The 27,141-nt window shown below is 42.9% G+C and overlaps 1 protein-coding gene across 1 annotated transcript in view; it reads right to left on the bottom strand.

Annotated features, from left to right (window-relative positions):
• Positions 1 to 27,141, bottom strand: part of LRCH1 (leucine rich repeats and calponin homology domain containing 1) — a 156,853-nt gene that overhangs the window by 69,093 nt on the left and 60,619 nt on the right. The window contains exons 7-9 of the mRNA XM_075065407.1: positions 24,054 to 24,138; positions 10,507 to 10,612; positions 8,145 to 8,257 (exon numbers count right to left, since the gene is read on the bottom strand). Coding sequence (XP_074921508.1) covers positions 8,145 to 8,257; positions 10,507 to 10,612; positions 24,054 to 24,138 — 304 coding nt within the window. The remainder of the gene's footprint in view (positions 1 to 8,144; positions 8,258 to 10,506; positions 10,613 to 24,053; positions 24,139 to 27,141) is intronic.

Raw genomic sequence — 27,141 nt, 5'->3', positions numbered from 1 at the left:
AAAAGGACTAACTATTTTCAATGCCATGTGTTTGGCACATCCATCTCAGGAACCCTGTATCAATAAATGCCATCTGATTCTACCAGATGTATCACTGAATTGTGCACTGGCATCTCTAACATTCCTCATCACAAAATATAGCTTTATTCCCAAAGTCAGTCTCCAATACCACAAATAAAGCCACTCTTTTCATCTGTTAGTTTTCATTAAGTAAATAATGAAGCATTTGATCTCTCCAACAGAATATATAGATATTTTATACAATGAAAAATAACTATGCCCTCCCACCATCTGTGTCACAAATCTGCATTAAACCTTATTTATGTTAATTTATTTTAAAAGATAACGATCTGAAACTTTGGGCTTATGTACACAAATTAAATAATAAAGCACACAAATTAGGACCAATCTCTCATAAAGTCCTCCCAAATCCACTAAAACTAAGGCCTTGTCTATACTGCAAGTTGAACCATTTTAACAAGCTATGTTTTAAATCAATTTAGTTAAACTGGTTCAAACTCTCATGTGGATATGCTTCAATAACTTATCCTAGCCTTAAAGTCTCCCACCTTCCTAAAATACATCTTGAGAAAAAGATATATAAGATCTGTAGTGTCAACTAAAGAGCCCAACAAATTCGCACTCTTGCAGATCAACAAGGAAAATGCCTTGCCTCAACCCTCCCCCTCATAAAACCTGTGGACTGTTAGCTCAAGCCCTTTTGCTAATCTCACCTGTCATTAGCATCAAGAGGGTATCAAAATGCACATCTGAGGCAATATTTTTCCCACTCTGAAATTCTTTAACAGCACCTCTGCATCCCTGAACTAAGCTCTGCAACACACTCTACAATGAGGTGCCGAAAATGCTATATTACAGCCAGGCTGAGGGCATTGTTGAGGGACTAGCCAATAGTTCTAAAGCACATCTTAGAGGGGAGAAAGTGTTAATGCGCAACAGGCATTTAATGGCAGCTTCTAATGGAAGATCCAGTTTGGGGGAGGAGAGAGTAGATAGAAGTCTTCCATTTCCTTCTACCTAACCATGTTGATCCTCAGGAGAAAACTGTCTCCCTTAATCTCTCTATGCCTACATGTCCATATGTCAGGCAGGGATAACATTACTCACCTACTTCACAAAAGAGATGTGAAAATTAAATAGGTGATGTTTGTAAAGTACTTTGAAGGTGTAAAGCATTATATAGGTGTATATTAGAGCTGGGTGGATGAAAAAAATTTTGCATGAAAAATTTTGAACAAAATGAAAAGAAAGTCATTTCTTTCAAAAACGTGCAGGATTTTTAAATGAAAAATGCAAATCAAAACAAAATAAAAATTTTAGTTTCAATGACCCTCTTTTTTTAATCCCCACCTTTTTCCCAGAGCTGACATATTACATCCCACATGTCCAACATCCATAAAAAACTCTTCCTAATAGTTATCAGAGAATATCCCAGCAATAAACACTTGCCACATTTAATGATACTGTAGGATTTGTTTATCTATCCAGTAAGCAATAACAACAAGCAACATGGATGTATTACTGCACTCTTAAGATACCTTCACTCACTCAGAAGTGTAGGTATCTGATACAAGTAAATATATTTGAAATGTGCTGTTTTACAAAAACATTTTTAAATTAAGCAGTTTACATTTTCTTTCGCAGAGGCCACTGAGGGCTGAGAGTGTTTGGGGATTTTTTTTCACACTGTTCTTAATGTATATGCGCTCTATGGCTGCTACTGCAAAACTACTGGGGAGGCCCTTTGATTGGTAGAATTACACCTGCAAGAGCTGTGCTGCCAAAGGAAATAGGGTGAAGGATTACAAAAAGGTAAGTCCTTTTGCACACCTAGAAGTTCCTTTCCCTCCACTTCAAAGAGGTCAGGAAACCACATCTGTTCTCTCCACCGTGGCTATCTAGCACTTTTCTCTCAGAAAGGAATTTAATGGCAAGTACGCAGGACCTCTTCAGATTGCTTTGTCCTTAAAAAAAAAATCTGGCAAAGCTGGCCAGCAAATAAATTCTCATATGAAAATAAACATTGTTCAAACCTTGGCATAAAAAGTTTCATACAAATCCTACTATTATGGGATATATGATGAAATCAGTCCAAAAATTGAGTTATGTTACATTACATAACAAACCAGCTGAAATTCATGAATTACAAAGTGGCTGTATTCATGAATGATTTATGGATCGTTTATAAGGATTTTACTGCAACTTTCTCAGAGAGATATTATTCAGGAATGGTGCAAAAGATCCAATTCCATGATAAGAAAGGGGGCAGAGGATAATGAAAATGGAGAACATGCAATTCAGAAAACTACACAGAGGTACAATGGAGCAACCTAAGAGATGTCACAGATCAATTCTGAAAACTGTCAGAAGTGTAAGCTACGGCATTCCCTTGGCAGATGTGATTTACACAGCTGGACAGAACATAGCTGACAGCCAAAGTGTTCACTAACCATGCCAGCAATACAAGAGTAATATTTTCACAAAGTTTAACCAACTACCCATGAAGGCAGCGAAGGGGCAAAGCAGGAACAGTGGCTGACAGAGTGCATTCTCACACAGCCACCTAAGGCCTGGTCTACACTGGGGGAGGTTAGGGGGGGATCGATCTAAGATACGAAACTTCAGCTACGAGAATAGCGTAGTTGAAGTCGAAGTACCTTGGATTGACTTAGATTGACTTACTTCGCGTCCTCACAGCACGGGATTGACGGTCGCCGCTCCCCCGTCGACTCTGCTTCCACCTCTCGCCCTGGTGGAGTTCTGGAGTCGACAGGGAGCGTGTTCAGGGATCAATGTATCGCGTCTAGAAGAGACGCGATACATTGATCTCTGATAGATTGAGCACTACCCGCCGATCCGGTGGGTAGTATAGATATACCCTTAGTTTTCACTAGTAATGATGTAAATAGCTACAGTACATAAAAGAAATACCAATTAATACAATTCCAAAGTTTCTGTTCAGAAAAAACCCATCGCTTTCTACATAATTCATTAAACTTATCCATAGCTCTAACTCCCCACTACCACACATACCTTATTGCTACAGTGCTACAAACAGACTCCTTTGAGAAAAGTAGTCACTGAACCTTATTCACTGTATTTTTCAAGAGAAGTACATCCTTACTCAGCTTATCAAAAAGCAGATATCATCCTTTGTCTTTGGAGGTCTTGACATTTCTACCAAGATCTTTACAAACTAAATGCACATTTATAACCCATCATCTTTTCATAACTTTAGACACCTGAGCATCACTGTAGCCTGGACATGCATGAAAAAAATGCCCAATTAAAAGTATAAATAGAAATTACTTACCTGTAATTGGAGGTTCTTCAAGATGTGTGGTCCCTATTTGTATTTCACACGTGGCATGCATTTCCTCCATGTGCCTGAGACTGAAGAATTTGAAATAATGTCTGTTGGTCCATGCCTGTGCCCTGGGTTTCTGGTGCTCAGCACCAACGGTATAAGGGAAGGTGTGGACCAACTGCCTCTCCAGTTCCTTCTCTGCCACGAATCCAGACATGACCCAAAGTGGAGGGGAAGGAGGGTAGGTAGTGGAATACAGATAGGAAGCACACATTTCACAAACCTCCATTTACTGGTAACTAACCTGCATTTCTTCTTCAAGTGCTGGTCCCTATGTGTATTCTATGGGTGGGTGACCATGGAAAGAGGACGCGGTGAGAGGATGCTGGTGGTCTAGAGATCTGTAATACCACTTTCCCAAGGACTTCATTTGAAGAGGAGTCTTGGACTAAAGCATAATCCTTCAAGTAGGTGTGGATAGAACTCCAGGTAGCCACCTTATAAATGCCCAGGGAGCTGTGCTAACTGATTGCAAAGAAGATGCAGCCAGAGATCCACTTAAGACAGCCTATGAGCAGATCACGCTTGTCCCCATGATCGCTCTGCCATAGGGACAAATCAGAGCGTTTTCCTAACAGGTTTAGTTCTTTGCAGATAAAAAGCTAAAGGTGATCTAATGTTGAGGGAATGAAGTTGCCTCTCTTCACTGGAAGCATGAGGTTTCAGAAGGAATACCAGTAAGTGAATTGATTAATTTATGTGAAAGTAGGAGACTACCATTCGGGTGAATTTCAGATGGAGGCGAAGGGAAACTTCTTCCTTATGGAATGTGGAATATGGTGGGTTGGCCATGAGTGCCACCAGTTCACTCACCCTCCTGACTGAAGTGATGGCGATGCAGGTGGTGACTTTCATTGATAGGTGGAACGCTGAACATGTAGCCAATGATTTAAAGGGTGGCCTGTAAGTATTGAGAGAAAAAGACTGAGGTCTCATTGTGGTGCTGGCTTTGCTCCTGGTGGGAAGATCTTAGTGAGACCCTTCAGGAATCTGGCTGTTATCGGGTAAGCATAAATAGAATAGCCCTTTACCCAAAGGTGGAGGGCACTGATTGCTGCGCACCCACAGCAAGCTAAAAGAAAGGCTGATATCTGAGAGTGACAAGATAGTCTAGAAAATAGCCTGGATATCTGCTGTCTCTGGAGCTAACTAGTTTTGTTGCATCCAGGTACAGAAACGCCTTCATTTAGCTACACATCATTTTCTCATGGAGTCTTCTCTGTCGTGGTAATGAACAGTTTGAACACCCTTTAAAGGTGTACATGCCAAGACTCCACTTCTGATGCCCATCCAAATACCAGGCTATGAGGTGAAGAGGGTTTGGGTTGGGATGTCTGCTTCTACCATACTCCTGGGTTAGCAGATCTGGGATGGGGCGGATGCTGAGGAGGACGGGCTGATATTTGCAGGAGGTCCAGAAACCAAAACTGCCTGGGCCAGTTGGGTGCTATGAGAATAACGCACATTTTTTCATGGCACATTTTCCGCAGAACATGTGGGACCAGTGGAATGGGAGGAAAGGCATACTTCAGGTGGTCTGTCCAGGATAGTAGAAGATGTTCTTGTTCATATGGGAGGTGAACGAGTCCCAGGATGTCATTCCCCATTCAGAGATTATTTCATTTAGGACTGAATAGCGAAACTCTCACCTGTGTTCCCTCTAAGGTGTGCACAGCAGGCCATCAAGGGCTGCGCACCAACCACACACACAGGTGGGTGTGGAGGATGTGTAAGGTGGGAGGAGGCAGTGTAGTGAGGTGGGGGACAGTGATGGGGCTTTGGGAGAGCTTGGGGCATGTAGGGTTACGGGGTGGGGAACAGATGCCTTTCCCCCATTCCCGGGGCTACGGCCTCTCTACTTGATGATGTAGCCAAAGTGGATGACATCTAGAACCCACTTGTCTGTTGCTATAGCCCTCCAGTTGTGGAGGAAGTATGCCACCAAAGCTTCGGAGAGTAGTTGGGGATGGCATCAGTGGTGGTTCTCAGTTCTCAAGCATCCCTTCAAAAGTAACCTTTAGTTGGCAGATGGGCTTGGGTGGCTGATGTCAAAGTGGATGGGGTTGGATACCTTGGTCTTTGCACCTTCTGGCATTTGCACGATGGCTCACATGGGATCTATTGGTAGAAAGGCCGTGGAACAAGCCTTGATTTGTACACCTGTTTATGGTGTCTCCTCTTCGGGGCTAGAATATACATGCACAAGGAGTTGAGGATAGTCTTGGAACCTTTCAATGAGTGTAAAGACTCATCCATCTTCTTGTTAAAGAAGTAAGAGTCATCAAAGGGAAGATCCTCGGTAGTATTCTGAACCTCAATGGGGAGTCCCGAAGACAGAAGCCACGATTCGTGCTGCATAACTAGTGCCGTTGTTATGGCTCTAGGTATGGTATCAACTGTGTCAACCTCATCAGTTTACCCTCATCAAAAATTGGAATTTGTCTTTAAATTACAGAAATTTGGAGTAGTTTGTAAAATTACACTTAGCAATTCTAAACTGGAGGCTGGTAGATGAGAATATCTTTGTCCCTAGAAGGTCGACGTGTTCAGTATCCTTCTCTGCCTGGGTAGTCTTAGCGTGTTGCTGCCTGGACATTTATGTGGCTACTTGAACTACTAAGGAGTTGGGGATTAAGGTGGGTGAACAAAATTTCTGCCTCTTTCACAGCTACAAAATATCTCAGCCGTTTTAGGGATAGGGCTTCAAGATGCGGGTGCGTGCCATATTACCCTGGCTCGCTCCATGAGGAACTTGTTTACTGCAGGATGTCCAGGAGCTTATGCTGTACCATGGGTCTCCTCAAGTGGGATATGAAGTTCAGTCACCACCCTATACAAAAGTTATTAGCATTGCCTGTGGTCATCAGGCAGGGATGGTGAGGATGGCATGATAGCCCATGCTTGTCGATACTGCCGGTATAAGTGGATCCTGCTTAACATCTTTCTTTTCCACGTGCTCTGGCAGAGCTGGTTGCTGTTGTCTAGGGGAACAGGGTCAGTCAGACTCCTGCAAGGATCCAGGGTGCTATGCTCAGGGATTCCGTAGGCCCCAGTAGGGCCCCAAATGCTGGTTGAGGGGGATTCCAATGTATTGGGTACTCAAGGGACTGCTGGTAATCATGTCTGGGTGGAAGATGGGTCCAAGATAGAACAGAGGCTCTATCTGGGTTAACCTCCCCATGTGAAGGTGAAGACTGAATCTGACACCGAAGACGAGCCAATGAAAAGGCAGGATCTGTTTCCGTTGGCAGTGCCATTGGTAACAGTAAAGGGAGACAATGAATGGATGGAATAGGGGAATAGCTTCTTCTCCTCGAAGTGGGATCCTCCTCTGGTGTCGAAACATCCCTTAAAAGGTCTAGACCTGAGAGAAGAGAAGAATGAGAATAAGGTAGAGCACAAATATCCTCTGGGGAGGTACAAATCTCAGTCCGATCAGGAGTGTGAGATGTCCTGGTAGTTGGTACAGACAGATTTGGTGTATCCATGTGCTTAGGCTTGGTGGATCCTTATGGTGGTGGGCCAGTACCATCTAAGAAGATTCTTCTTGTCTGGAGCTGATGGTTGGTGCCGGCAGATGCCAATCTCTTGGCTTGCTATTGGTACAGGAGTCAATACCAATGTATCCCTGATTCTGCATGCCTTACTCTTATGGTCAGGAGGTTTAGGCTGGCCTAAGTCTAAGACACATCTGATTTGGAAGAAGTCATGGAAGGATCCCTCCTTTTGTGAGAGGATCTGAAAAGAGATCTGGTCTTGTGTCCGTGACAGTGTCCGTTACTCTCATGAGAGACCCAAGACAATATGTCCTTGGGCTTACTAGATCTGTCCTCTGCTCCAGAGCTCACACTCAGAAGGATGTTGCTCGCAGACTGAGGCCAACATACCGAGGGGTCCTGCCAGCCTGAATCCCACTGGGGCCTCATGGTTTTCTCCATGAGGTACCTTCTCAGTTGAAGCTCTCCTCCCTCTCAGGTTCAGGGAGGAAAGGAGTGGTAGACGCTACACTTGGTGGAGATGTGAGCCTCCTCTAGGCAGTGAAGGCAGCAATGATGGTCATCACTGACCAAAAGGAAATGGAGGCAGGATACTAAGCTCTTAAACCCCAAAATGTTGGGCATAGTCCTCTTTATATTAACTATGAAAAGCTACTAAAAAAGTACCAAAACCAGTAAACACTAAGAATTTACAACACATTTACAGATAAAAAGACGATAAAGATGCTACGGACACAGAGGATTCTACCCAGATCATTTGGCGGTAAGAAGGAACTAGAGAGGCAGGCAGTCCACGCCTCCTCTTATAACCTCGGTACTGGACATGAGGAATGCCAGGATGCCGGCGTGGACCAACAGGCACTACTTGCCAATTCTCCAGTCTCAGGAACATGAAGCAAATGTGTACCACATGTGCAATATGCATAGGGACCAGAACTCGAAGAAAAATGTAAACTTTTACTGGTGAACACATCTGCTAATTAAAAACAACAAAACAAACAAAAACAAAACAAATGACAGATCTCAAGGATTAAGGTGAGGTTAGAATAAGAGTTATGGGTAACCTGACCACACAGCTTTAAAATTACTGTTCTGATTAATCTGCATGCTCATGTTTGCACTCTGTGGCATTGAACTGATGAGAATGAATATCAATTGCACTTCTCTTATTAAAAGCAAGGTGCCAACAGTTTATCATTTCTGCTTGCTAGAAAGGTAGTCATGAGATTTTTTTCACGTAAAATTGATCACAAACTTGCCTTGATGTAGCTCATAAATTCAGTCGTGAGGGGATGTGATCCTTCAGCAAACTGGTTTCCTGCTTCTCTTGTCTTCTCATTGTGAATCATGAGCGAAGGTCCCTGATGAAATTCTACCAATGAGAAATGAGACCAAAAGACCCAAAAAGATACAAAAATTATTTCTGAGTTTTTCCAACTTTGCATTTAAATCAGAGTCACCTAAGGAACCTTTTAAATGTAGTAGGGCCCAGCAACATAGCCAAAAATGAATCCAAAAGGTACAAGAATGATAAAAACAGAGAATAAGACTTTGGACTAAAAGTCCACTGGACCACTACTAATTAAGTGTAGACATTTTACTTTTAATGCATATTTATTTTATGTTGTGACACATGACTGGATTCTGATCTCAAGTAAAATTCAGGAACAATTCTATTTATGTCAATGGAGTTACTCCTAAATTACACCAGTGAGACAGAGAAGAATATGACTCATGGAAAGCAATCAATCAATTGTAAATGCAACAAATGTCACCAACAATACAAAAATTAAGATACACAGACTAGAGTACATTTTAGGTCAGTCTAGGAAGCAGATACCTGATCTATTTCTTGTACTCCCACTTCCCAGGTGAGTGCTCTAACCATCAGGCTACAGAGTCATTTTCTCTCACTGGCCCAATGACTAAGTATACACAGTAGAAAGCTTCAATAGGAGAGACTGAGGGAGCCCCACATTAGAATACAGTAACTCCTCACTTAACGTTACAGTTATGTTCCTGAAAAATACGACTAAGTGAAACGATGTTAAGCGAATCCAATTTCCCCATAAGAATGAATGTAAGTGTGGGGGTTAGGTTGCAGGGAATTCTTTTTGGCCATACAGTACAGTACAGTACTATAGTTGGGAGATGCGCTAGCCTTACCCCACACAGGCACAGCCCATTGGCACTGGAGACAGTGAGGCAGGCAAGGAGGCTGAAGATCTTGTAGCCTAGGAGAAGCACGTTGTGCAACAGCGGTGGCAGCTTCCCCTACTCTGCAAGCACCAGGGTGGGAGGCTCAACCCTTGGCCCGCCCACGCCACCCCTTCCCTCAAGCCTCTACCCTTAACCCACCTTTTCTTCTCCCCCGTTTTACTCCGCATGCCGCATCCTTGCTCCTCCCCCCTCCTCCCCTGCCTCCTGCCCGCAGCAATCAGCTGGCTTGCAGGGTTCAGGAGGCAGGAACGAGGATATGGTGCGCAGGCTCCCTCTCCCTCCGCCTCCTGAACACCTCAAGTCAGCTGATTGCTGTGGGCAGGAGGCAGGTGTGCTGCGTCCTCTCCCCTCCCCCTCCCTCCTCCCCACGGGAATCAGCTGGCTTGTGATGTTCAGGGGGCAGGAGGGAGGACTAGGTGCGCAGGCTCCTCCTTCCTCCCCTGCCTCCTGCCCGAGGCAGGGGAGGGAGAGGGGAGCCTGCACGCAAAGTCCTCGCTCCTCCCCACTCCCTGCTGAACTCCACAAGCCAGTTGATTGCCGCGGGTAGGAGGTGGGGGGAGGAAGGGGAAGGCACTGATCCGCAGGGTCTGTCGGCAGGCAGGAGGTGTGGGGGGGGGGCACAGGGGAGCTGATAGGGTCGCTGCCAGCTGTGGACAAAGCAGGACATTATAGCGAAGCATTGCACAACTTTAAATGGAGCATGTTCTGTAATTGAGCAGGGATGTAAGATCGAAACAATGTTAAGCGAGAGGACATTAAGTTGGGAGTTATTGTATGCCCTTGCTCAGTGGTTAGAGCACTCTCCTGCAAGGTATGGGAGACCCGTGTTTAATTCCTTTTTCCCCTCTGCCTGAGGAGGGAACTGAATTGAACCTGGTTGCCCCACATCCCAGGTGAGTGCTCTAACCACTAGGCTAAAATTTAAAGGTGCACCACCACCTCCACCTTCCATGTCCTCCTCCTGCTCTGATGCCCAGATTTTGAATGGTACCCGATCCAGTAGGCAGCCTCGGAACACGCCTACAGAGATCAGGATATGCATGCAAGTTAGGTAGACAAACGCCTACCTTCCTCAGGTTCGTAGATCACTCTGAGGCTGAGGCAGGAGACAGGCATCCAGGCACCTCAAGTGAGATAGCAGGCATCTAAGTTTGGGGCTTAAGTGCCTAAGTGCCTTTGTAGTTTCAGGCCTAAGTGATTATTCTTAGAAGTACAATACTAAACATACTTCATAAATTTTCCAGGAAAAACAGTGGTAAACTGATGGAGTCGGTTTTAACCATGTTGTTAGTAGAAACTTGGGTTGGGAAGTTTTTTGTGAATTGCACTCATACAGCATTACATATAGAATAGTGGGCAGAATTCCTGTTACTGTTAATGTTCTCTTCTTTACATTCAAACCTTGGACTAGGTTGATGTGGTGACCCGAATCTTCCTTTATAATCTGATCTTCTTCCATAATGTTTGACATTGGTACATTAAGGCAGACAGTATCTTCATCAGAGGGCTGAGAAGAAACAAGAAAAACTTTAATTTAAAAATTAAACCAAGACTGAAATGTCAATTGGTGTTAATTATTTTATTAGCATTCAAATATGTAAAAGATTAAATAGTACCTTATAGGAGGAAAGCTATGTATCCTTTACTTTTGACTCATGAATTCCACATTCACAATTCAGTGCTTTTAGTAAAATTATATCATGCTATGCACACAAACATATATATTCAGGAATCTGAAAAACCTTTGCCATGAGTGATAACGCTCAACAGTGAAATAACTTAGTATTGCACAAATGCTTCTATTTGTCAATTATTTATATACATACATATATTCAAACATTTATTTATTTAGATTTAAAACAAAAAAAGGTCACTGTACAAAAAGCTCTAGGCACCCTAATAATTACTGTTATAATCACATAATGATGACCGTCCAGCAGTTTAAAAACAATCATATATAGGAAATAAATAAATTCAGACGGTCACTAAGTCAGAGGCGTAGTAATGTCCCTTTCCACTTTTGCAGAAACATTCCTTGACACTTCCACAAATTCTGTCAAGCAGATGGCTTTTGCAGCATATCCAGAAAGATTATTTTGGACCAAAGATTCGGGTCCTATTAATTTAGAAACTATCAGCTGAAAATAGCGCAGTACAATGGCATCTTCTATTGGCATGATCACAAATTCTGATAATTAAGGTTTGAGCAGGGTTTTTTCATCAGTGGAGTTATGCAAACAATTTAGAAAGGGTGTTGAAAAGTTAATGCAGCCTTGCTCATTTGCAATCATTCCTTTCACAGGCTATTCAGGGTGGCTGGTTTTTTAAACTATGTAACAGATTTTCCCAGGTGTTTCCTGACAGTATAGGGCCAAATAGGAACTATCCAAAGCAACTTTGTAATTATACAAAGTCATCATAGCTCTATCACAGGTGAAATACTGTATTTCATTTCCTTCATTTGTACTTTTATTTTTATTCAGTTAGCAATGGAAGCCGTTGACAGACTTACAAGGATCAAAGCCGCAGAAGATGAAGAGTCTAATTTTCATCTTAAAAATCTAAGGCTACTGTAGCATTAATTTCAAACAACTTTAGTGCCTGATGCAGCCATTTTGAATGCTTCTGCCTTCCTATGAGAAAGACAACGTGGGTAAGGTAATATCTTTTATTGGACCAATTTCTGTTGGTGAGAGAGAAGCTTTCAATCCACACAGGGCTCTTCAAGTCTTGGAAAGGTACTGTGGCTTGTAAGCTTGTCTCTCTCACCAACAGAAAGAAGTTGGTCCAATAAAAGATATTACCTCACCCATCTTCTGTCTTTAATACCCTGGGACAAGTATATGTCACAAGAGAAACTTACTTACTTCATAGTAACTGCAAGTTTCTTGAGATGTGTGACCCCTATCTTTATTGCACTGTGGATATATATGTCCTCCATGCACCAGGAGCTGGAGAATTTTGAAAGCAGCATCTGCAGGACTGCACACATGCCCTGGCTCACTTTGTGGCTCCAACCAAGGAGATAAAGGGCAGGGCGGACTGACCATCTCTCCAGTTCTTTCTCTATAGAGACAAAAAGATCCACAGCAAAGGGAAAGGAGCGAGGGTAGTGTAGCACAGTCTGGGACCACACTTATCTTGAAGAACCTCCAGTTATTATAAGGTAAGTAGCTTTCTCTTCTTCGAGTGCTGGCTGATTGACCAGCAGTACCCAAATAAGAGGAGAGTGCGAGGTTGTAGATGGCAGAGCCAAACAAAAGTCCACCATTCTAAAAGATGCATCAGTGGAGGAGTCCTGTACCAAGGCACAGTGTCTGACAAGAAATAGTCTGGGAGACTTTCTGATTGGTTTTGTTCTCTGCAGGTAAAAGGCTAAAGTTCACCAAACATCGAGGACATAGATACCCCTTTCTTCTGAGGGTGAGGGTGGGTTTGGGAAGAACACAGCTAAGTGAACTGACTGGTTAAGGTGAAACTCTGAAAATACTTTGGAGTGAATTTAGGGTGGGATACAGCGTAAAGAGAATCCACCATCAGTGCTCCAAGTTCACCAAACCTTCTGGGTGAGGTGACAGCTACGAGGTATATGACTTTCAAGGACAGGAGAGACATGGAGCTAGAAGCTAATGATTCAAAGGGAGGCTTAGTTAATATGGAGAGAACAAGATTCAGGTTCCATTGAGGAGTGGGGCTTTTTATAGGCAGAAAGATTTTAATTACGCCTTTCCAGAATTTGCTAGCCAATGGGTGCACGAAGACAGAGTGGCCCTGCAAAGGTGGATGGTATGCACTGATTGTTGCCAAGTGGACCGTAAGGAGCTGATAGACAAACAATGTATTTAGGGAAAAAAATAATATCCAGAATAAGAAGATTAGCTGCAGCTTTCAGGGGTACACATCTGATGCCCACAGATAAAAAAAATGCTTCCACTTAACTAGGTAACATTTTCTAGTGGAATCCTTCCTAATATTAGAAAAAATGTTCTGTACAGCTTCAAAACATGATAGCTCTAAGGATGATGCCCATCCAAAAATCAAGCCCTGAGATGAAGCAGAGGGAGGTTGGGACATTTGATCTGGCCATTCCCCTGGGTCAGGAGATCAGGAAATGTTGGAATAATGATTGGTGCCTGAGACGGCATGCATAGATGGTCTGGGAATCAAAACTTTCTGGGCCACTTGAGGGCAGTGAGGATGACTTATGACCTGTCTTGCTGAATCTTGTGTAAAGCTCAAGGCAGGAGTAGTAGCGGAGGGAAGGTATAGCTCAAAGGGTCTGACCATGGAAGAAATAGAGCATCACCATGTGAGAGGGTCATGTCCACATGACTGTAGGTGTCCTTCACGTTGACAGGTGTAAATCACATGTCCTTTTCCAGGGAAGGAATTATAGATGCCAATGTGACCATGCAAAACTTGAATTTGAAAATAAACATGGCAGAGATTGAGAACGTGTCTCCAACCACCTTCTTTTTGGATGCTAGGAAGTATGTCAAGTAAAAACCTCTCCCTTGGTACTAATGAGGAACCTGCTCTATCACTTCTCACTCTAAGAGGGATTCCACTTCTTGTCTGAGAACCTTCTTGTGCAAGTAGCCCCCAAAAGAGGGCAGGGCAGGGGTTATGGATGGGGTAGGGACATAAACTGTATCATATAGCCAGAATGGATGGCATTCCGCACCCACTTGTCCATTGCCATTGAACTCCAAGTGTTGAAAAAGTGGGCTAGACAACCCCTAAAGAATACATGAGGGTCAGAAGGTGTAGGACTTACTAGTCTGCAGCTCTTGAGCTCCCATCACAAATAACCTTTTGCTGAGGGCTAACACTGGGCTGAGAAACCTGCTGTGAAAGGTGTGGGACAAAGCAGGTCTTTTGAAACCTCTGCCTCTTACAGTATGGCTTGTAAGGTCTCTGGTGGTAGAAGTGTTGTGCCATCAGTCTAGGCCTGCATGGCTGCTGGTGGAATTTTATCTTTGGGGCAAGTGTTTATATTCCCAGGGAGCAAAAAGTGGCCCTGGAGTCCTTTATAGTGTGTAAGGACTTCTCCGTCTTCTGATTAAACAGCCTGATCTTCAACAGTGTTCTGGACCTCCCTGGAAAACCCCAAAGCCTGGAGCCGCAACTCCCTGTACATTACAGTGGCAGTAGCCCTTGCACTGGAAGATGTAACAGCTGTTTCTACCACTGATTTGAGAGTGGTTCTGGCAACCAATCTGCCTTCCTCTATGAGAGCCTGGAATTGATCTCTGTTCTGCTGTGGAAGTCTGTCAGCAAAGTCCCGAACTATTCAAAATTCACAGAATTCGTACTTAGCCATCAGTGCCTGGTAGTTGGTTATCCTGAACTGGAGGCTAGAAGAAAAGAACTCCTCTCTCAGTAAATTGAGAAGCTTGCCCTCCTTACCAGTTAGGGGGTTTGCTGCTTAGATTTCACTGTGACGGCTCGGACCAATGAGAGAACAGAAATTCTACAGCTTTGGCTGGGACATAGTACCATCTTTCTGTCCTGTTAGGGGTTAGGGCATAGGTAGCCAGGGGATGCCAGACTGCTCTAGATGGCTCCAGGATGGCTTCATTAACAGGGAATGCTATTTGAGTGGAGCCAGAGGACTGGAGGCTGTCCAGGAGCTTGTGTTGAGGATCCTGAACCTCCTGAAGAGGAATCTACAAGAGGAAGTTCTTGGAATTGCTTATAGTAATGGGGGGTGGGGGTGAAGACATTGGAAACACGGCGATCTTCTCAGTTCCAATGGAACTGACAGATTTGGCACATACTCCTTCTCCTCAGGTGGCAGTTCTGGTTGCCCCCTCTCAAGGGAGAGAAGAGACAACTCCCTAGCATACTGAAACAATACTGCAGGATGGTATTGGTCCCATAGCACACAGTATGGTCAATAAGATAGATCAAATGGGGATTTCAGACGTCCCCATTGCATGGGGTACCAATGGTTCTGAGGAGGTGATGAGACAAATGTTGGTCCCAAGCTGCTCCAGGCCTTCTGACCAGGAAGGTGTGTTTTGGAGGAGAGAATAATGATTCCCAGTGAATTCTAGGCCCAGCAGTGATATAGATGGTGCCGCTGGAGGAAAGTCACAGCCCAAAATTGAATGGGAGACAGACTCCTCCCAATGTTGGCTCTTCTGGTGAAGTCAGAACCTTTCTTGAGAGAGAGGGACCTGATGGAGTAGAAGACGCCAGATCTGGAAAGCAAAGATGTACTCAGGAGTAGCACAGGTCTCAGCTTGTTCTAGAGGGAGAGAGGTCCTGTCTATTCAAACTGCTGGAGTCACAATACAGATAGTTTGAGACACAGTCATGGAAGACAAAGACTGTCCCATGGGTAACCAATGCTCTCAGTGATCGGCCTTCCTTAGTACTGGCGGATCCCAGGGTTTGTGTTTTGAAGGTATCAGAAGCATTGGTGCTGGCAGATCATGATTTAGTGCCAATGAAGCCCTAAACTTGTGGGCTCTCTTGTCACGCTGCTGAGATTTAGGATGTACTAAGTTCTTTGGGTTGAGCTTAGAGACATGCTTGGTTTAGGCAGGGTTGAATCCAACTTCTTCAAAGTGGATTTGGAAGAAGATTTATTTCCATGCTTATGAGAATGCTCTCTGTTCTCCTGACAAAATCCTGCTGAAGTCCTGAGCAAGGCCTCATGAGAGAAGGCACACTCCTTGCTGAGTCAAGCTCATGGATGAACGGGGAGGGTGGGTACCTGAGAGGGGCTCCCTGCCTAGTTCCAATTGCGGCCTCATGGCCTTTTCCATTAGGTGCTTCCCTGGACAAAATTCCCACCCTTCCTGGGTATGACTGGGGAACAAACAGCAGATATTGCACCTTGCCATAACATGGATTTTCCCAAAGCAGTACATGCAGCATTGATGGTCATCACTGACTGAGAAGGATCACAGGCAAGAAGATTCGGGAGACTAAGTAACTAATTATAAAATACTATAAACTATTAGATAAAACTTATATATTCTAAAACTTCTAAAAATTATTTACAGATATCTAAATACATGTTAACAAATAAAGAAATAAATCCAAAGTTTTGGACACTGGAGGTTCTGACCCGGACCATGTGGTGGTGAGAAGGAACCAGAGAGGCAGTTGGTCCACCTACTCTTTATCTCCTCAGTCAGAGGCACGAGGTGAGCCAGGGCACATATGAGGATCAACAGCCACTGCTTTCAAAATTCTCCGGCTCCAGGTGCATGGAGCACATGCGTCCCCACAGGGGAAAACACACAGGGACCAGCACTCAAAGAAGAGCCTACAGTGCTAGTACCAATGCCACATCCTTCAGGGTAATAGTGCAGAGAAAGCAAATGGACTTTCACATGCCATATTTAATGCAATTCTCAAATACTACTGTTAAAGGAATAAAAATATGCTGCTGTTCTAGTGAATTTTAACTGAGACAGAAGTTTTAAAGAAAAAAGGTGAATCAAAGTGTTATCCTTTATTTCTAAGATGAACAAGATACTGTAAAGGAGATATTGTTGAAAAGCAGGATTTATTTCACAGCTGCCATAATCAATATATTGTCATATCAATATACATGATTGGAGAATATGTGATACTGGCAGTATCCAGGACTACACTTCAGCTATAAAGAAATGAACTCTATGATGCTGTCAGGGTCAGACCAGCTAGACAGAGAATATATGTAATTTGTTCATTTAGCCCACTATCCCCTCTCCCTCCTTTCTGTATGTGTCCAACTGCCTATCTGACAAGATTCCTAAAATGTACATCAGTGTTAAATGAAATAAAAACTTCACTTAATTTGAATTTAAAAAAATCCCCTTTTTATTTAAATTACACAAAAATCTCACACATACTTGGAAAAAGAACAGTAAATACAGAATGAGCTGTGTGTGTCATTTTATGAATGAACTGAAATGTAATCTATCTTACGGAACTACGAGTCAATTTGTTTTGATGTATTTGTAAAGATGGTCTCAGTAAGAAAGGTGAACTTTTTCTACATTGTAAAAGCATTCACATTTTAAAGGAGTGGAAGTGATTATAATCCAATTTAACAGGCTCTGTTTGAAAAGATCATGGATGGATCTCGTTACAAAATGTGGACTTGAAATCACAATGTACTATAAACTTTTTGCAAAATGTCCATGTACAATATAGGTCTCAAAGTATGGTGTACAAGACAATGTGATACCATTCACTTCTCTCATGTTAAGTTCACTACGCATGTTTAGGATTCATGATCCTACGTCCCATTTTCTCTATTATTGGAAAGAATACATACATGAATATTACATAATTAATCTTTGTGCTATTATATGAAAAAGGGGTTGTTTCACTCCTGCTATTTTCTTAACACAATTTTTCCAGTGTAGGCCTCCTACATTTTAATTACGGAGGGACATCCCATTTTCTAAAAATATTATTTATAGTCACACAGGAAGCTCTGGAATAACAGTACTTCATTAATAAGCTTAGTCACTTTAAGCAAACATATGAGAAATGCAGTATGGAGAAATAGAGCAATAAGGAAATTCTGACGCCTTGAATGGAATATATGCTCCCCGGACTATAGGGAAACTATTAAAACTCTGGCCTAAAATTGCAGTGATTCAGCTTCATTTCTAGGGGGAATCTTGTCAAAATATTTTCCAATTGATGTCCTTTTTAATGTTCTAACATTTAAAAAAACAAACCAATTTATATCCTTTATGACAAGTGCTTAATAGTTTCTATTTGTTTTTATATTTAACAATAAATCCAGTTTCTAGACTTCCATCTTTCTCCTTGCATAACTTCCAAAAAACTTCTCTCCTACCCATTTGAGAGGCATATGAGCACTGAAAATTAGCATAAACATGTTCAGAGTCGCAAAATATGCATTCCTTTAAAGTGACATGAATTCCTCCCATCAATCAGACCAAAAATTCTATGGCAGCTTGGACAAGTTTCTGCAAGTTCACCATTCAATTACTTTGGAGATTTACTCTGCATTCATTGTCATTATTATTTATAGTGGCTAAACGTGTGCCCCATGTCTTGCTGACCCTCACCACCAAATTTCCCAATTGTGGCTGCCTGAATAACAAGAAAAACAAACAAACAGAATTCATATTCAAGCATCAAGTATACAAAGGAGGGTGGGAGGAAAGGGTGCAGACTGGACACATGGCCTCTTCTGGTCCTTCTCATATTTACAACTTCTGAGTAACAAAGCAGCTTTAGCCACTGCTGCTCCCTGGGGGAGCCCCTGTCTGGGATCAGGACAAGGGGAACCACACCCACGGGTTCACCAACACCCACTTTCCCATGAGAATCCATACTTTACAAGAAGTACAGAAAATGGCAGCATTCTCTTTATAAAAATTAAAAGGAGAAGTTAAAGCTTTCATCATGGCACTATGTGATGGTATGGTTCCTTTGGTTAGTATCAAGAACATGGCAGGTATTGTACAAAAAAAGAAAAAGGCATGTACCAAATAAAGTCCAAAAGTCATGACACACTGGGAGCTGTATTACACAGCTAACCTTCATCCTTTTCCTTTCCTTCATTTTCCCTCATGCCCCATTACTTTCCCTGTCATATTTTCCCCACTATCTCCCACCCTTCTTTTTCCTATTTCCCTCCCATGCTCTTTTCCATTCATCCATTTTCACTTGCTCTTCTCAACTCCCCCGAAGATTCAATTTACCTATCCGAGGGGTCGGCAACCTGCGGCACATGTGCCACACATGGCACGCGAGCCGATTTTGAGTGGCATGCAGCCACCTGCTGCGGTCCCGGCCCCCAGCCTAACTCAGCCCCACCGCTCTCCCCTGTGGGGGCAGGAGGCAGAAGCTTGGTTCTGCGACAGCCAAGCTTCCCTCCTCCTCTGCTTCTTCCCCCAGCGTGGTGCTTTCCAGCCCCGCCCTCTCTCCGTCCCTGAGCCAATCAGCTGCTGGCCCTAGCAAGGGGGAGGAGTAAGAGCGGTAGCATGCACACAGCTCCGTAGAGGAGATAGAGAGAGGTAGGGACGGGGCCTTGGGGAAGTGGGTGGAACAGGGCATATCCCTTCCACCCCCCTGCCATGAGCTGCTCAGGGCAGGGGGCTGGGAGCACCCCTATGAGCCGAGCACCCCAGCCATCTGTCCTGACCCCCCGCCCACACTCAGCATTCTGCCCTGCACCCCTCATACCCCCATCCCTCTGCCCTGACTGCCGCCACACACTCAATATTCTGCCCTGCACCCCNGGGCAATAAAGTCATTGTTGTTTCAAATTAATGCATTCTTTATTAATTCGTCACACAAATGGGGGGAATAACTGCCAAGGTAGCCCGGGAGGGGTGGGGTAGTTGTAGGGGCACCCCCTAGAATGTCATGCAGCTCATCATAGAAGTGGCATGTCTGGAGCTCTAACCCAGAGTGGCCATTTGCCTCTCTGGTAGGCTTACCTGAGCTCCTTAAGTTTCATGTGGCACTGCTGAGGGTCCCTGTTATAATCTCTGTCCTTTATGCCCTTGGAGATTTTTTCAAATGTTCTAGCATTTTGTCTTTTGGACGGAGTTTGAATAGCATGGATTCATCTCTCCATACAGCGATCAGATGCACTATCTCCCATTCAGTCCATGCTGGAGCTCTTTTGCGATTCTGGGACTTTATGGTCACCTGTGCTGATGAGCTCACCAGGCTGGCCCAACAGGAAATGAAATTCAAAAGTTCATGGGGCTTTTCCTGTCTACTGCATCTGAGTTGAGAGTACTGTCCAGAGCGGTCAGAATGGAGCACTCTGAGGTAGCTCCCAGAGGCCAATACATCAAACTGTGTTCACATTACCCCAAATTCAACCCAGCAGGGTCGATTTCAGCACTAATCCCCTCGTCCAGGAGGAGTACAGAAATCGATTTTAAGAACCCTTTAAGTTGACAAAAATGGCTTCGTTGTGTGGATGTGCGCAGAGTTAAATTGATCTAATGCTGCTAAATTTGACGTAAACTCGTAATGTAGACCAGGGGTAAGTCATGCATTGACAGTACATGTGGTATAGTGATTGTTTCCCACAAGGTGACTGAGCTAATCCCAAAATGTGTAATGCATTATATAATAAATGCATATTAAGGAAGACATTTGCTATGTAACTTTGGATGTTTGGTACACCTTATACCTACCAGCTAAGTTTGACTCTGATAAACTCAGGGTAGTTTTGTTGTATGCCAAATAGAGGAACCTGAGTGACAAGACTGAAGTCAAACTCAACTCTTGGGGAATTGAGTGGAGGTTATCTCAGAAGAACCACAACAGTAAGTGAAATAACAGCCTGTCCAGTCCACTGTTATTAGTTGTTCACTATGGCTCTGTGGGATTTTTAATTTAGTGTTTTATACATATTTCCAAATGGCAGCCCCAATTACAGGGCTATTGATATCTAAAGCTCTGGACAACAATTTAAATAATTCCTTAGCTAGAGTACAATGAGGACAAGACCACTAGTGTTTTAAGATTAGCTATATACAGTGAATAATTCAATATACAGCTTCTTCTTCTGCTTGCACAATAGATCACAGTTTTTTTCATTTAGAGTCTGATCCAAAGTACACTGCAGTTAATAGAATTAGTCCCATTGACTTCAATGGACTTTGGATTGATAGTTATTGGGGAAAAAACACTCTGCATATTTATTACATGTCAATTCTGAATATTGAAAAAGTGCACTGTGTTGCTTAGTTTAGATTAGTCAGACAAGTCTCAGGGATCAAACGACAATATTTGCAGAAATATATGCCTACCATTAAGCTCATAAATAAGTGATCTAATTCTCAGAATTACTAAACATCCAGCTGCTCTTATTGATGTGTTCAGATGATAACTTTCACAGATGACAAAATTAGGTAGCTTAGTCTTAAACAGAAAAAACTTGGAGGATCTTCAGAAGCGCTTAAGATGATGCATGGCCAACAAGATGGCAGATCTAATGTTGAGAAATAAAAGGTAATGCATATTGCAAGGAATAATTTGTTCAATATACATTACTGGGTCCTAATAGAATTGTATCCTCTCACGAAAAAGTCACAGACATAAGTGTGAACACTTCATTGAATATGTCTGTTCAAGATATAGCAGTAGTCAAAAAAGCGAGTAATGACAGAAAATAGCACTTGGTAAATAAATGGGGTGCCCTTCTCTGAAATAAGCTGTTGCAGAAAGATGGAGATCAAAGATGATCAACAGATAGGTTATGAAACATGGAGACATCCCTGTGAGAAGAGGAGATGAATGACAGGGAGTAGGATAGAGATATATAAAATAACGAATGCTACAGAGAATCTATACCAAAGAGAACAATTAAATGTGTTGCCTTTCACTCTGCAGCAGATAAATAAAATGTTTATATAAAACAGTACTTTCTCTAAGTAATGAGAATATCTACAGTTAGGTTAGAAAATGAGAGAATCATTCATATTTCAGTGCATAGGCCATTCAATAACCAATAGAGACACAAAGAAATTTCATAATTTTGTGTACTACAGGGTTTTCCATATCCTCCAGTACATCTGGTACAGGCTATTGTTCAATATGTGACCGATGGAATATTGATTCGATACAGTATATTTCCTCTGTTCATATGTTTATTTTATATGAGAGTGAGTAGCTAGTTTGAAAATAGGCTGTAATGTTTGTAGATGGAATAGTGATGGGTGATTTAGAGAGAGAGAGAGAGATTAGCTAGAAACCCCCTAAAGGGAAAAGAAATGATAACTGATTATAGTGGAAATTCTGGTTTAGAGTGTCTCATCTGCATTTACAAAACAGTACAATAGTTTGCTTGATCTAAACTTTTATTAGTAATGGGGGCTAGTTCAAATATTTGGAATGTAGCAATGTAAGTGCTCATTGCCTACATCAAAATACAGCCTTGAATTTTAGCCTCCAGGATGTGGGCAGCACAATCATACCAGAGTAATCCACTACAGTGCTTCAGTGTCTCCTCTCTGAACAACCTGTGACTCACTTCTTGTTTTTATTTTCTCATTCCCAGTAGTCAGTCTGTGTGGAGACAGGCAAACTTTGGCCTAAATCAGTAACTGCTTCTGCTTGTATTATGGCAGTTAGCCTTGCATCGCTTCCCTAAATCACAAAATCTCTCAGAAGGCCATTCATCATTAAGGTTATGATTTTGTCACAGGTATTTTTTGTAAGAGTCATGGACAGGTCATGGTCAATAAACAAAAATTCACAGCCCATGACCTGTCCACGACTCTTACTAAAAATACCTGTAATTAAATCTTGGAGGTGGGGGGGGGGTGGGACTGACATGTCAGTACTGGGACCATGGGGTGGGGTGCTGCTGGGGCTGTCTGGAGAGGCGTTGCTGGGGAGTGGATGCACAGGGCCAGTGGCACCAGCTACTGAGGGCTGCCAGAGCAGTGGCTGGTGTGGCTGTCCCAGAGCCACCTGGCCCCAGAACCAGCTGCTTGGGGGCCCTGGGGTCAGCCACACTGGCCCCTGCAGAAGTCACAGAAACTCACAGAATCTGTGACTTCTGCAACCTCTGTGACAGACACTGAGCTCTACTCATCACTACTTTTTCAGATCTCCCCTACTCTTACACGTGATCTACTACAGATCAAGAGAACTTGGTTAGCCAGAATCATCTTCTGCAGAACTCTGATACATACACCAGGAGAGAATGACAGCAGTAGCTAGACAGAAATTAGAGTTCCTAAAAAGCCCCCCCATGCCACCATCCTTCTGCCCTAACCCTTGAACCTCCACACACACCCAGCCTTCTGCCTAACCCCCTGCCCTGAGGCCTCTGCCGCACCCTGCACCCCAACCCCCTGCTCTGACCCCGAACCCTCCCACCCCAGCCTTTTGCCCTGAACCTCCTCCCCCAGCCCTCTGCCCTGACCCCTGAAGCCCCCCCAGCCAGGTCTGGGGTACTGGCCACAGGCTCTGCTCAGCCCACTGCTGGCCTAGGTGAACAGAACCACAGGCTGGCAACGAGCTGAGCAGGCTGGCGGCGTAAGATCAGCATTTTAATTTAATTTTAAATGACACAAACATTTTGAAAATTTGTTTACTTTGCATACAACAGTTTAGTTATATAATATAGACTTATAGAAGGAGACCTTTTAAAAATGTTAAAATGTATTACTGGCACGCGAAGCCTTAAATTTGAGTGAATATATGAAGACTCGGCACACTACTTCTGAAAAGTTGCCGACCTCTGACCTACCCTTTTCTCTTTTTGCAGTACCCTTTTCTCTCAGCAGCCTCCCACCGTCCTGTTCACTCTTCTCTCTTTTTCTTCTTTTAAATGTAAAATATTTTAAAAATTGCACCAAGTCCAAATTAGTCCTTTGGGGAGACTCACCTCAAAAGGCTCTATTTTCAATTTTGTGCTTCCAAAAAAATGCCAGTTCAGTGGCAGAGTGCCAGCCTGGCATGTGTTTTAATGAATATTTAGAGAACAAAACAGCCAAGTGCAAGAACATTACAAAGCAGCTATAACACTGAGAGTCTGTGTCTTCCAGTGTCCTTTAGACAGCATGAACTTGAAAAGAAGATCTGAGTGGTGCAAGCAAAATAATAGTAAATTTACGGTGATCTTTTCAAAGGGGCCTGAAGGAGTTTGGTGCCCAATCCCCATTAACTTTCAATCAGAGTGAGATAAATGATTAATTCTCATAGGCAATAAAATCACAAAGGCATCAATCCACTCATGATGAACCTTTGTTCTTCAGTAATGTATTCTTAAAACCTTTTGAAATAAGTGTTTTGACAGCCCCCTCCACAGGGTATATAGAATAAAGTTTCTCTTCTATCCTCATCATTTCACTTTTTACTTTTGTAGAAATTTCTGTCCAGGATTTGGCTGCATATTTTTGATACATAGAAAGCATCTCCACAAAACTATCCAACTGGAAGTATAAACCAAAATGGCTGAAAAAGCAAAAATTCAGGTAAGTTACCTCTGTAGCTGACAAACGTTTATCTCCGTTATCACTGCCAACACCTGAATCAGAATCCTTCTTACTTGGATATATATCATCAATGCTAAATGTAAACAAAAGCAAACAGTAAGTTATTTTAGTGTGCACTAAGAGTCTGAGCCTGATCTCAGTGAAGTGAATGCCAAAACTTCCATTAGCATCTATGGTCCAAGGTCAGTCCTTTAACAAATCCATAATATAATACATGTGAAGTAAGACTGGTAACATTATTGTGCAAATGTTCAATGTCAAGTAAAATGAATTAAACAAACAACTCAACAAGTTCCTCTAAGAAGATAGTAAGCTTACTGGTTAAAAATAGGAAAAAATAATCTATTGTTAAATCATACTTTTTTGTTCACAAAGATAAAAACTGCCGGTAGCTTAGCAGCATTCTGATTGCTTAGCATAACCCCAAACTGACTTTCAAATCAACTAAAATAGTTGAACTCAGACTGTAGTCAACTGAATCACACCTGAGCATTAATATGTTAAAAATTAATTAGTGTTGGAGGAAAGGGCGTTGGATCTCCCTAGAGCGTGAAGTAATTAATAACATAGGTACCCTTGTGACATGCATTAATTTAAAAACTCCTTGAGGTTTACTTATTTAAATTGGTAAACCATAATAATGCCAGGTACCTTCTGCTCTAGTTTCATTGCCTAATATATGGCCTTTACTCACTGTACATTATAATATTAGTCATATGCTCACGTTCCTAGAATAATACATTGACCATCACATTTTTCCACATCATACATTTCCATCTATTTGTGATCTAAAAAATTAAATTGTAATCCTGCCCAATTTCACCATTTTTTTTGCACATCGTTACTTTCTCAGCAACTAGATATATTTCCGAATAAAAATGAAAAAACGCAATTTTAAGAGTCTTTGTAAAAGCAGGTCTCTGATTAAGGTTCGTAAATACTGGAACTTGGTGTGAAATAATCTGCGGAAATCCCAGAAGTTTTGTGTTTCTTTGGAAGCTGTTACTATAAGATTATTCTCAGAAACATGAAAACAGTATTTTCCGTAATTTTCGGTTTTTTGTTAGTCGAAAAGCTAATGAATACAAAGGATATACTTATGCTAAACTATATGTGATAAATTAATAAAGTATAACACAGGAATGTAGAAGAAGGCTGCTATTCCTGATAGGTTCTCAAGCATTGTATTTATTACATATCATTATTAATGTGGTAGCACACAGAAGTCCCAGTTATGGGCCAGGACCCCACTGTTCTAGTCACTTGTATGAACATCAGAGGTGAAAGTAAGCTGGTACGCGCCAGTACGGAGGACCAGTAAGAAAAGGAGACTGACTGAGGGAGGGAAAGATAAGCCTGCTCCCTGCATAAGAATAGTTTAAACTCAGCTATTCTCTGATGGTTCAGCCCCCAGGGCTAGGTTTCTGGCTTCCTTGTTAATTTCACTCACAGTAGCAGGGGGGAAGGGGTCGAGGGAAGGGGGTGTGTTTTGACCATGGCAGGGCCAGTCCCTGTCCCCCCAAGACATGAGGATCTCTCTACTAATTATACACAACAAATACAACATTTGGCTGACAGCCTTGAATCCTGTAGCTAAATAAAAGCAATGAAGGAGAAAACTCCACTGTCACATTGTTCTCCATTCTCCCTCCTCTCTCCTCCAGGAGGCTGCAGACAGCCTCTGAATTCGCTCCCCATTCCCCAGCAGCGCTTGTCTCTAGGCTCTAGCTTGCAATAACTGCTGAATCCTGCTATTGCTGGCCTTCAAAAGAACAGGTTTAAACTCAGCTGTTCCCTGCCTGCCAGTCCAGTGCCCAGAGTTAGACCTTTCTGCATCCTTGTTAATTTCACTCCCATTTTGTTTTGTGAGTTGACCATGGCAGGCATTTCTTACTGCCCCCGGAGAGGAGATCTCCTAAACATAATCAAAATCAGGAACCATTTCCAAGTACAAATCTTATCCCCTTCCCTCCCAGTAAAGGTTCATGGATATGGCCATAACTGCTCTGCAGATCCTCTTTGAAATTTACTGCAAACAACACCAAACCAAAAAAAACATGTGCAACATGTGGAACGATGTGTCATGATGATTAAGATTTATTTTGGCCAAGAAGCCAATTTTGCTAAACAACTAAAATTCTACAGAGAAAGCAAATAGTCCCTGTAGACAAAACCACAAAAAGGTATTGGGAGGGAAAAACTGAAATTCAGTGTAAATTAGGACTTCATCCCCGTCGCGTGTCTTCGACCAACAGAAATATGTTTCATATCCAATCCCACCCCTTTCTCTATGATTTTTAAAACACCTGAAATTGTCCTTAGGACATGCGCGGCAGTGTCAGATCTCTTTTTGTTTTATTGGGCCTGCCTGCTGCAAGCGTGAGCCATCAAGGTCTGACACCTGATAAAAACACAAACATATCTGGGCAGTTGAAACATGTTTTCAATTTCGATTAACAATAGAAGGGCCGAGGCCAGCTATATCCAAATGTCTGTTCCTACCTCATCGTGCCCGCCAACTTTTTGCCACGCAGGAGGCAGGATTCTCCCTCCCTCAGCCAGTCTCCCTGCTGCAAGCTAGAGGGAAGCCCCTGCAGCTGCTGAATGCCAGGCAGGGAGAAGCACGGAGCCTACTGTCAGCAGCCTGGCTGGAGGAGGAGGGAAGACACAGAGAAAAATGTGACAGTGAGTTTTCACTTTTTCAGGCTTATTCCAATAGTGAAGTTTTATTACAGACAGTACTGGTGGTAGTAATAGTAGCTTTATTTTCTCTGTCTATGTCATGCAATGGGAGGGATCCATGAAGTACGTAGGAGAGGTGGGTTGCTTGTGATTGGACCCTATGGGTAAGAAATGTAAATTACTTTCACCCCTGCCCAAACTCCAGGGCTCCCAGCCACCTCTGCAGCTGGTAGCTTCGGGGTTAATTTAAAGGGCCTGGCTCCTAGCTTCAGCCGAATCCCTGAGCCCTTTAAATCCTGATTTAAAAGCCCCAGGATTTAAAGGCCTCACCTCTTCCTATAGAGGCCACGCCTCTTCCGGTTGAGGCCCCTCCCCCTCTGCAAGATTCTGGAGT

The sequence above is a fragment of the Chelonoidis abingdonii genome, chromosome 1 (assembly GCF_003597395.2).
Source record: "Chelonoidis abingdonii isolate Lonesome George chromosome 1, CheloAbing_2.0, whole genome shotgun sequence".
NCBI lineage: Eukaryota > Metazoa > Chordata > Testudines > Testudinidae > Chelonoidis > Chelonoidis abingdonii.
The sequence above is the reverse complement of the archived record's forward strand: the minus strand, read 5'-3'. Positions and strand labels throughout refer to the sequence as shown.